Here is a 12,122-nt window from a genome sequence, read left to right as displayed (position 1 = left end):
TAGGTAATGCTGAGTTTGGTGTATGGCGTTTCATCCATACTTGTAATCGCTTTGATGCCTCAGTGAGCATGTGTTTTAGATACTACAGATACTCCACGGTGTCTCATGTAATTGTGTGCTGCGGCATTGGTGCTTTGGTTACTGTAGTATTTAACTAATTGTGTATTATATCAGTATTGGCGCCCTATGTATTTGAATTATATCTCATTTGATATGTTACTGATTATTGGCGGCGAGTAGGGCATGGGAGGTTTATGAGTTCAATCTTATGCTAAGTAATCTTCGTATCATGGTATATGGGCACTGGCTCTTTAATTACTAATTATTATTACTGCTAGCATACTCATATTGAAACACCCATGTGCCGCATGTGGAGTGGCACCTTATGTTATTTTATTTTGAGTATTTACCTATGCCAAACTCTTGTGGCTATTTGTTAACATATGCTGTTGTGGAGGGTCTGGCCTATATGCCTTAAACTGTGTAACCTCTTGCTGTGTACAATATTTTTGCCCCCATTTCTACAGTGAGCTAATTTTAATTGTTTGCATTAAATAAAGAGTATTTTTATAGGACTTTTTGACTGCTTTCAGTCTTTTCATAATCATGAGGCTATACAGTAACTTTAGTACATTTATTTCTGAAGAAGTTGTACAGTCTATGAAAAAAATGAAGGAGTGCCAATAATGGTGACCAGGACTCCATATGATTCATACATAGGTGTATAATGTAGCGCCAGCGCCCGTTCCCGCTTCCCCACAGGTGTCCCACAAGAATCCCCGCATCCAATCCGCTTTCTGCTACCTGGCCTCCATCCCTGGGTCCAAGGGCTTTCCTCCTGCTGCTGCTTCCTGGCGCGCGGTCGGCAGGCCTCTGGGCATGGCTCTGAGAGCGCGCATTTTTTAAAATGTTGTCAGAACCAATGACTGAATAGTTGATACTATTTCTGGCACCTCTGCCCTAGAGGCGGTGCCTGAGCAACAAGTGTTTCCTGTTACTGTATCAGTTTCCCCATGCTGTCGTACCAGCGTTCTGTCTGTGTACCGCCAGTATTCTGCTAATCCAATTTGTCTCCTCAGAGTGCCTGCCATGCTTTTCTACATCACCTAGGACGCCAGAGCTTCCTGCACCAGTTCCTACCCGCTCCTGCTCGTTACCTGTTTCTGCCGCTTGCCATCTGCCGAGTTCACCGCTACCTGCAAAACCTGCCAGTATGCCTGTTCCGCTGGGTCAGCTTCCACATGTCCAGTACCTAACTGGAGGTAGCACCTGTGTCCCTCATGCATTCCAATCTGACCCTGTCCGAGGAGTCTTAGTACGGGTGTCTGGGTTCGCATAGTCATGCCCCCTTCGGAGCCCCCCGGTCAGTGGTCCCGTGGTTCCACAAAACTGCACTAAACAAATGTGCACTGCAACATCTGTGCCTCCGTTTACATTTGTTACAGAATGCTCAGGCCATGGAACCCGCTGAATCCCAAGCACTTCCAGCTGCAGAGTTATGTCAAGAGTTTACCGCCTGAGACACAAGCAGAAGATCTCGACCTATCTGCGCAACTTATCTACACGTGTGGACTCAGTGATATCCATGGCTTCTTCTGTTTCTGCCCAGGCTGTGACGACTTCTGCTGCAGGTTTCCAGGTTCCTAGTTATGCGGCAGGTAAAGGACCTCGTCTGGCGGCTCCCACCCGGATCGATGGCGATCCCGCCCAGTGTCATTAATCAGTGCACACTGCACTTTGAACTCCTAGGCCATATGTTTGCATCTGATCGGGCCAAGGTAGCCTTCATTATGTCGCACCTTCCTGGAGAGGGTCTCACCTGGCTGAATCCGTTATGGGGAAAAGGGGACCCTTTGGTTAATGACCTCCAATATTTCCTTGGGGCTTTCCGCAGGACCTTTGACGAGCCGGACCAATCCTCTTCAACAGCTTCCTCCCGTCTTCGCCTACGCCAGGAGGGTCTCACAGTGGCTCAGTATGCTGTTTCTTTCTGCATCCTTTCCTCTGAGTTATCCTGTAATGATGAGGCCTTGGTGGCCGCCTTCTGGGAGGGTCTGTCTGGGAGAATAAAAGACGAGCTGGCGGGTGGGGACATTCCCACAACTCTGAATGACCTGATATCCCTGGCGACCCGGATTGACCTTTGGTTTCAAGAGCGCACCAAGGAGTCCAAACGAGAGAGAAGACCTTAATGCCTGGCTCTCAGATTCCAGAAACCGATTACTTCTCAGAGTTCAGTCTCTCCTCCGGAAGCTATGCAAGTAGACCGAGTGAACTTGGCTAAACAGCGCCAGGAGGAGCGCCACGCAGAGGGGAGGTGTTTCTACTGCGGTAGTTCTGAACTTCTGATCCGCTCCTGTCCTGAGAGGTCAGGAAAATCCAGAGCCTATGGTAGGCAGGAGAGGCTTCCCTGGGTGAGGATCATCCCTCTCCTTTGCTGCAGACGACTGTGTCTTTGTCCTTCGGCACTGTCAGTTTTTCTGAGTCTGGCTACCTGGATTCCGGGCGCCGCGAGGAACTTCATCCAGCAAGCTGTAGTGGACCGTTATTAAATTCCAGTCCAGCTTCTTCCGAACCCGGTGCTGGTGACTTCCGTTTCTTTCCAGCCTGAGCCAGTGAAACTTCAGGTAGGTCTGACGCAATCAGAGAGAATTTGTTTTTATGTTTTGCCTGGTGTTACGGGCTGGCGGAACGCACCAAATAATAAAGATGGAATAATATATGAGGTGCGTTCGCAGCCCGGGGCCCACCGTGCAGAGATGACTAACTGCAGCTAAAAAAAGAGAAGGCACTCACCCAGTGCTAGCAGGGACGAACTCCGTTACTTCACTTAGTTCGCGCCAGCCGGCGAACAACCGCAACCTGTTAGCGTCACAGGTCACGGTAATGTGAACCACCGCTTGGAGCGGGTGCAATGTCCGCTCTGACAGACGCCACTAACCAGGAGTTCGTGAATGACATTTTTAGGGATCTCTGCTATTCATGTGTTGTTGTCTACCTGGATGACATTTTGATTTACTCCGCAGACTTAGCTACTCATCAGAGGAATGTCCGCCAGGTCTTGCAGAGTTTCAGGGAGAATAGACAGTATGCCAAGTTTGAGAAGTGTGTCTTCGAGCAACCCTCTCTGCCTTTTCTTGGCTATATTGTCTGGTCCAAAGGTCTAAAGATGGATCCAGAGAAGTTAGCTGCCATTCTCAAATGGGTTTAAGGTGATACAACGGTTCCTGGGGTTCGCTATTACCGTCAATTCATTCTTCATTCACTGAAGAAAGCTTTCTCTTCTGCGCCCATTCTCCATCGACCAATTACGGATAAACAATTCTTTCTTGAGGTGGATGCTTCCTCCACAGGCACTGGGGCGATTCTCTCTCAAAAGTCTTCCACCGGTCGTATGGTCTCTTGTGGTTTCTTCTCAAAGATCTTTTCCGATTCTGAAAGGAACTATTCCATTGGGGGTTAGAAATTGTTGACAATCAAGTTGGCTCTGCAAGAATGGTGACATCTCCTTGAGGGAGCACTCCACCAGGTCGTCATATTCACCGACCATAAGAACCTTGCCTACCAGTCTGCACAGAGGCTGAATCCACGCCAGGCCAGGTAGTCCCTGTTCTTTGCTAGATTCAACTTTGTTCTCCACTTCTGCTCTGCTAGCAAGAACATCAAGGCTGACGCACTCTCTAGGGTCTTCCTGCCCCCCGACCTGGAGGAGGAACCTCAACACATCATCGAACCGTCCAGGTTGGTGTGAGTTGCCTCTATCAATCTTTCTCAGGTTCCCCCCGGAAAGACTTTGGTTTCCAGTTCGAACAGGAGACGAGATATTCGGTGAGGTCATTCTTCGACGTTGGGTGGTCATGCTGGACATAGGAAAACGGTGCAACTTTTTTCCACTACTATTGGTGGTCTACCATGGGAAAAGACATCCGGGAGTATGTCTTGGCTTGTCCCTCCTGTGCTCAAAACAAGACCACAAATTGTCTTCCGTTGGGGCATCTTCTGCCACTTCCTGTTCCTTCTGTCCCCTGGCAGCACATTGCTATGGACTTGATTACAGATCTCCCAGTCTCCTCTGGCTGTTCTGTTATCTGGGTTGTGATGGATTGCTTTCGAAAATGGCTCACTTTGTTCCTCTGTCTGGTCTGCTACTGAATCTGCTCCTGAGCTTTCCGACTATTTCATTCAGCATATTTTCTGCCTTCGTGGGTTTCCTCTCCACATTGTGTCTGACAGAGGTGTCCAAGTTCACTTCAAAGTTTTGGAGGGCGATCTGTAAACTAATGAAAGTAGAGCTGGATTTTTCTTCTGCTTATCATCCTCAGTCCAACAGTCACATGGAGAGGACCAATCAGATCGTGTCCGGGTTCCTGCATCATTTCATCAACGTGCATCAAGACTTGGTCAAGTTACTACCGTGGGCAGAGTTCTCCTACAATAATCATGTGAGTCCTCTGCTAATTCTCCCTTCCAGATTGTGTTTGGACTCCAACCCGGAATCCCCCTTCCTATCACTGGGTTCTCTGGCATTCATGCAGCTGACACCTTTTTGGAGGAAATCTCTAAAGTGTGGAAAGATGCCAAGACTGCTGTAGAGAGAGCCTCACAGCGTATGAAGAAACATGCTGACAAGAGGCCTGGATGCTCCGATCTTTTGGCCTGCGGATAAAGTGTGACTCTCCTCCAAGGACATTCATCTGAAGGTGTCATCCTACAAACTGGGTCCTCGCTTCATTGGTCCTTTTGAGGTCTTGAAACAAATTACTGCAGTCTCGCATAAATTAAAATTGCCTGTTTCTTTGCATGTGCCTAATTCTTTTCATGTTTTCCCTTAAACCAGTAATCTTGAGCTCTTTCTTAGGACCCGGGCACCACTCCTGATCCCGTCAGCGAGGAGGATGTCTTTGAGGTAGAAAAGGGGAAAGACCTTTTTCTTAGTGGATTGCAAGGGCTTCGGCCCTGAGAGGTTTTGGGACCCAAAGAGAATATCCAGGCCTCTCTCCTACTGGATATTTTTCACAGGCTTTAAAAAGAGGGGGCGTATAGGGGGGTACTATAGCGACAGTGTTTGGTCCCACTTCCCTGCAGGTGTCCCGCCAGAATTCCCGCTCCCGATCCGCTTCTTGTTCTGTCCCTGGGTCTACGGGCTTCCCTCCTCCTGCTTCTTGGCAGGCCTCCGGGCATGGCTTTGAGAGCGCGCGCACGCCGGGTATCTTAAAGAGACAGCGCGCCTTTTTCATAATATGGTCAGAACCAATGACTTAATATTTGGAAGTATTTATGGCACCTCTGCCCTAGAGGAGGTGCCTGAGCAACAAGTGTTTTCTGTTGTCTCAGGTTCCACATGCTGTCGTGCCATTGTTCCACCTGTGTACCGCCAGTATCCTGTCAATATCCTGCTAATCCTGTTTGTCTCCTCAGAGTGCCTGCCACGCTTCTCTACATCACCTTGGATGACACCAGAGCTTCCTGCACCAGTTCCTACCCGCTCCTGCTTGTTACCTGTTTCTGCCGCTTGCCGTCTGCCGAGTTCACCGCTACCTGCAATACCTGCCCGTCCGTCTGTTCCGCTGGGTCAGCTTCCATGTGTCTGGGGTTTAACTGGAGGTAGAACCTGCATCCCTCGGGCATTCTAATCTCACCCTGTTCGAGGGGTCTTACTACGGGTGTCTGGGGCTCGCATAGTCACACCCCCTTCGGAACCCCCCGGTCCATGGTCCCACAAAATTGCAATAAACGAATGTACACTGCAACATCTATGCCTCCGTTTCCATTCGTTACATATTATATGAATACTAATTGCGTTTCACTAACAATCATTGGTAATTGTACTCATTTTCTAGTAATCATTTAATGCTCCAAATTGTTTTCCCTCTTTCTTATAGATGTGTGATTTTTGTATAACTTTTTTTCTTAAATGTTTTAAATAAAATAAAAAAAAGAAAGTTGCTACTTTCTTGTGTGTGTCCTTAGATGACCAACTAGAGTTGCTTTCACTGTAAAAAGTTTCCCACATTCTGAACATGAAAATGGCTTCTCCCCTGTGTGAATTCTCTGATGTGCAACAAGAGTTGATTTCTTTGTAAAACATCTTCCACATTCTGAACATGAAAATGGCTTCTCCCCTGTGTGAGTTCTCTGATGTTCAATGACATGTGATTTCTCATTAAAACATTTCCCACATTCTGAACATGAATATGGCTTCTCTTGTGTGTGAGTTCTCTGATGTCTAACAAGATGTGCTTTCACTGTGAAACATTTCCCACATTCCTTACATAAAAATAATTTCTCCCCTGTGTGAGTTCTCTTATGTCTAACAAGATGTGCTTGCTCTATAAAACATTTCCCACACTCTGAACATGAATATGGCTTCTCTCCAGTGTGAGTTCTCTGATGTATAACAAGATGTGATTTCCGTACAAAATATTTCCCACATTCTGAACATGAAAGTGACTTCTCCCCTGTGTGAATTCTCTGATGTGTAGCGAGATTAATTTTTCTATTAAAACATTTCCCACATTCTGAACATAAAAATGGCTTCTCTCCTGTGTGAATTCTCTGATGTGTAATGAGATTCATTTTCCTATTAAAACATTTCCCACATTCTGAGCATGAAAATGGTTTCTTCTCTTTAAGAGCTATTTCATGTTCATTAGTCCTCCTATGACTTTTGTTTTGCATATTGGTCATTGATGAAGCAGTAGACATGACCTGTTGAAAATGATCAGATGAAAGACTTTTTCTCAGAAGGGATTGAGGTGTATTGGGGATAATAGCATGTTCTTCATATGTAGCTGGTGAAAGACCATGATCATCTGTTGCGAAATCTGAAAGTATCAGATGTCCCACCGAGCTCCTGGAACAGTCATCTGTCAAGAATAAAAATTATTTTATTATTTTCCAATACTACTACTACTACAACAAAATCATATCAATATTATACATTTTTCTACATTTTTCATGCAAATTGTAATACAAATAATTTACTATTTAACCAAGAAAGTAGAACAGAATGCAATGACTATTGGATTAATAGTTTAAGCCTCCAGGTTCTGCCATTCCCATTTTTCACTTGTCTGTAGGATTCATGTTCTCCATAGGTTCATGTTTCTCTTCGCCTGTCACCAATCATTACCAGTTATATCAGGGGTGAGAATCTTTTTTATGCCAATTCCATTTAGATATTTATACCATCATTTGGGGACAGTGCAAGACTATCAACTTGAAAATTACCCTGCTTTATTTGGTTAAACATTTAATTAACTCACCCCTTATGTAATGGCTGGAGCTGCTTCTCTTTGGTGAGGCGAGTGATGTTAGGTGATATTAGTGATATTACTACTCGTAACTGCTTTTCCAGGTTTGCGTCGGTCAGACTTATAATGAATGAGTGTGGGGGGAGAGGGCACAGTACAGGGACTAAGGCTTCTTGCACAACCTCCCTTAGGCCACATGATCACAATTTTGTGAATTGCCCGTTTGCTCCCTGATTTTTTCATCGGACAGCACGTGGACTCATAGAATTTCATACATCCATTCACATATCCGTGAAGATCATAGATCTGAGAATGAGATTTGAGCAACCCAAAGCATATCTAGTTCTGATTCGTTTTGGAAGACATACTCAATTGGTCTGTGTGCTGTCCAAGAAAAAAATCCTGGCAGCACACCGACACTTCACATAGAAACAGGAATGTAGCCTTATTATGTACTAGCTATTGAACCCATCCTGGTATGTGCTGCCCCCCTCCCTTCCTGGTATGCATGGTACCCCTCGTCCCTATCCTGGTATGTATGGTACCCCTCATCCCTATCCTGCTATGCATGGCCCCCTCATCCCTACAATGGTATGCATGGCTCCCTCATCCCTATTATGGTATGTATGGTCCCCTCAACCCCCCCAATCCTGGTATGCATGGCACCCCATTCCTCATCCTGGTATGCATGGTCCCCTCAACTCCCAATCATGGTATGCATGGTATCCCATCATCCCTATCCTGGTATGTATGGTCTCCTCACCCCCCAGTCCTGGTATGCATGTCCCTCTCACCCCTCAATCCTGGCATGCATGGCCCCTTCACTCCCCAATCCTGGTATGCATGGTCCACTCACCCCCAAATCCTGGAATGCATGGTCCACTCACCTCCAAATCCTGGTATGCATGGTCCCCTCACCTCCCTATCCTGGTATGCATGGCCCTATCACCCCCTATCCTGGAATGCATGGTCCCCTAACCCCCCTATCCTGTATGCATGGTCCTCTCACACCCCCTATCCTGGTATGCATGGTCCCTCACCCCCAATCCTGATATGCATGGTCCCCTCACCCCCCAATCCTGATATGCATGGTCCCCTCACCCCCTATCCTGGTATGCATGCTACCTCTCATCCCCCTATCCGGATATGTATGGTCCCGTTGTGAATTCACTTTCTGGCCTGCCTCTGGCTGCTAGTGAAGGTAGTGGAGCTGGTTGTATTGACAGAGGAGTCGCGAGTTCTCTTTCCGGGCCCCCTCTAGTGGTTACAGGAGGTAATGGAGCTGATCTAATTGACAGAGGCCTGCCACCTGATAATGAGGACGACGATTGGACATCTGGAGTCTCTGACTGGATTTAAGACAGCCGACTCTCTATCCCTGCTGGTGATTTTTCCTGCCTCCTGAGGTCTTAGTTTCCAGTTCAGTCCCTGCATGCTCAAGCTAAGTGTTCTTTGCTATTGTTCACATTTGATTTGGTTTTGTCTATTCAGTTTTGTGTGGTCAGCCAGCCCCGTCTGGGGCTGTGCTGAATTTCCATCCTTATGTTACTGTTTGTGTCAGTTTGTTTTTTGTCCCTTATTATATTGGCCTCTTTTTGCTCTGCTTTCAGAATATGCCAGAGTGCTGATATAGTGGTAGAAGTCTAGTGACTTAAGAGTTTTTGCTATCAGAAGTGTTGGACATTTTTGCAGGGATTTTTTTGCGTGATTGCAGACAGTGTCTTTCCTTTCCTGTCCTTTCTAGTTAGTGTGGGCCTCATCGTTTGCTCAGCCTATTTTCCTACCTGTGTTTGTGTTTTCATCTTGTCTCACCAACAATATATGCTTGGGGGCTGTCTATTCCTTTGGGGTCTGCTCTGGGGCAGTTTAGATTTCCCCTTTTCTTGCTTTAGGCTTATTTAGTTCTCCGGCTCTGTCGAGGCGTCTAGAATCATCGTAGGCACGCTCCACGGCTACTGCTAGTTGTGTGGATAGGATCTGAGGTCTGCAATCCGCTTAGTTACCAACCTCTCTGGTTTTCCGTAGCTTAGCTTGGTCTTGTTTTCCTCCTCGGTGACCCAATCATAACAGTCCCCTCAGCACTATTAAACTACACACATACCAAAAAAAAACAAAAAAAATTATACTCCCCTTTCTTCCCTGTGCTCCAGCGCTGTCCCGTTCTGCCGGAGGCCGGGGGAGGAGTGTGGCGCCGGAGTATGCGCATGCCCATAACGCGCTGTCCGGCGCCATATTGCTGAAGACACACTGCAAATGTATCTTCAGTAAAATGTCGCCGGATAGCGCTATGAGCATGTGCGATTCTGATGCGCACCCCTGTCCCGGTCTCCGGCGAGAAGAGAAGCGCCGCAGCAACGCTCCTCCCGGTCAGGTAAGTATGTAAGTATGGCGCCGGAGATTGCGGTATGCATTCTGTGTCTACCCGTACCGCGATCTCCGGTGTAATTCTGTTATTTGTAAAATAATCTCCCTAAGGCCACCTTCTCACATTCATATGTCCATGTACTTCCAGAATAAGGTCTCTTTCAGACGTCAGTGTGTCTGGTACGTGTGGCGACAGTTTTCACACGTACCGGAGAAACTGACACACGTAGACCCATTCAAATAAATGGGTCTGTGCACATGTCAGTGTGTTTCCACAGACCAAAATATGCTAATATGCTAACATGTCCATTTTTTACCAGCAGCACGGGCCGCAAAACGTCCCACACAAGTGCACACAGATGACACACAGGGATGTCATCCGTGTGTCGGTGCCTGAGAAGCAGCGGTACAGTTAGCACTGTTCCCCGTCGCCTGGTTGCAGAAGACCGATCACAACATTCTCGCGTGCTCTACCAGCGATCAGCACAAGCAGGGGAGAATGATGAGAGTTAAGCCAGGGTCACACTTGCAAGTGCAATGCGAGAAACTTGCGCGAGTCTCTCGCATCAATACCCGGCACTTCCGCTGGCACTCAGGACCAGAGTGTGCACGGCATGTCTTTCTATGCAGCTGAACGATCCGGTCCGAACCGCCTGCAGCAGTGCCGGGTATTGATGTGAGAGACTTGCGTGAGTTTCTCGCATTGCACTCGCAAGTGTGACCCCGGCCTTATATTCAACTGATAACAGCGACAGCAGGCGGTGGATGATAGGACTATTACTCCTATTATCCTACACCTGCTGCGGCTAATAACAATGAGAGCAGGCGGCAGCGGATGGGAGTATTCATCAGCTCTTGCTTGCGCTATAAATAAATTTAAAAAATGGCATGTGTCCCCCGGTATTTTTGATAACCAGCCAGGTAACACTGACAGCTGGGGGCTGCAACACTCACCTGTCAGTGTTAACAAGGCTGATTATCAAGAAAAGAGGGGTCGCCACTCTGATTTTTTTCAATTATATAAATAAATCATTTAAATAAACAGCATTATGTCCCCCCCAATTTTGACAACCAGCCTTGATAAAGCAGACAGCTGGGGGCTGGTACTCTCAGGCTGGAAAGGGGCTATGGATAATAGCAGCCCGCAGCCACCCAGAAAAGGCACATCTATTAGATCTGCCAATTGGCGCTTTGCCTGGCTCTTCCCACTTGCCCTGTAGCGATGGCAAGTGGGGTTCATATTTGTGGGGTTGATGTCACCTTTGTATTGTCTGTGACATCAAGCCCACGGCATAGTAATGGAGAAGCATCTATAAGACAGACACCTATCCATTACGAATCCTATAGTTGTGTGGTAAATAAAGACACAGACAGAATAAAGACTTTTATTAAAAATAAAACAAAACAAACTTTTCCATTTTTATCTAAAAATAACAAACACAGTTATACTCACCTTACTCCCATTCCATTGAATCCCTAATCTCCTGTAATAAACCAAAAATTAAAAACAACAAAATCCCTCACCTGCCGGTCGTTCTGTCCCACGCCATAATCCATGTCTGGAGATTAATAGTTTTCAACCTGGACCGTGCCATCATTCTCCACAGTTCGCATTGATCGCCGGCAGAGCAGCGAAGAATGATGCGAAGTGGTCTTCAGCACCCCGAGCCGGGAAATAGCGCTAACTGTACCGCTGCTTTTCAGTCGCCTATACATGTGGTACTGATGTGGCACACAGGTGGCATACAGTTGCCAAACGTGTGCTGCAAGTATTGCACACACGGACACTGATATCTCCAGTATTGTTTTTTCCGGTACCGGAAATATCAGGATGTGTGAAACCGGCCTAAGGTTGTCTTTAGGGTGCCTTTAGCATTGAACTTTCCTCTATCAGAAACCCTCAGGGCTTAGTCATCGCTTTTATGTTTATACATTATCCATTGGTAAGGTGGGGTGTTTCCCCAGCACTGGTCACATTGTGTGTTCTGATTTCTCATGAACTAGCACAGAACAAGCTCAGCTCCTTCCTTCTCAACTTTCTGAGGCTGTTTACCATAACCTCACCCACACACTGCCTGATGGTCGACAAGCAAAAACTTGCAAACAATGGACAGCACACAGAATATATTTCTCACACCCATCTGTTGAATAAGTGCTGCAGTTGACTTGTACTTTAAAATTATACCATTAACTTTCCATGAAGAATGTCAAAAGAATAAAAAATTCAACAGAATTGTTAGATTTTGCTCATACAATCGCAAAATGACATAAAATGTTACCAAAAAGTTGTTTGCAACCAGAAATAGCAGAACTGAAAACTACAGCTTCTCACGCAAAATATAAGCCATGATACAGTGCCTTGCGAAAGAATTCGGCCCCCTGGAACTTTTCAACCTTTTCCCACATATCATGCTTCAAACATAAAGATACCAAATGTAAATTTTTGGTGAAGAATCAACAAGTGGAACACAATTGTGAAGTTGAACGAAATTTATTGGTTATTTT

At 46.4% G+C, this 12,122-nt stretch overlaps 1 protein-coding gene across 1 annotated transcript in view; it reads right to left on the bottom strand.

Moving 5' to 3' along the window:
• Nucleotides 1-12,122, bottom strand: part of LOC141070536 (uncharacterized) — a 148,495-nt gene that overhangs the window by 113,610 nt on the left and 22,763 nt on the right. The window contains 2 exon segments of the mRNA XM_073559548.1: nt 5,500-5,587; nt 5,951-6,866. Coding sequence (XP_073415649.1) covers nt 5,500-5,587; nt 5,951-6,866 — 1,004 coding nt within the window.

Source organism: Dendrobates tinctorius, unplaced genomic scaffold, assembly GCF_039654945.1.
Source record: "Dendrobates tinctorius isolate UK_male_01 unplaced genomic scaffold, ASM3965494v1 ptg000014l, whole genome shotgun sequence".
NCBI lineage: Eukaryota > Metazoa > Chordata > Amphibia > Anura > Dendrobatidae > Dendrobates > Dendrobates tinctorius.
The sequence above is the reverse complement of the archived record's forward strand: the minus strand, read 5'-3'. Positions and strand labels throughout refer to the sequence as shown.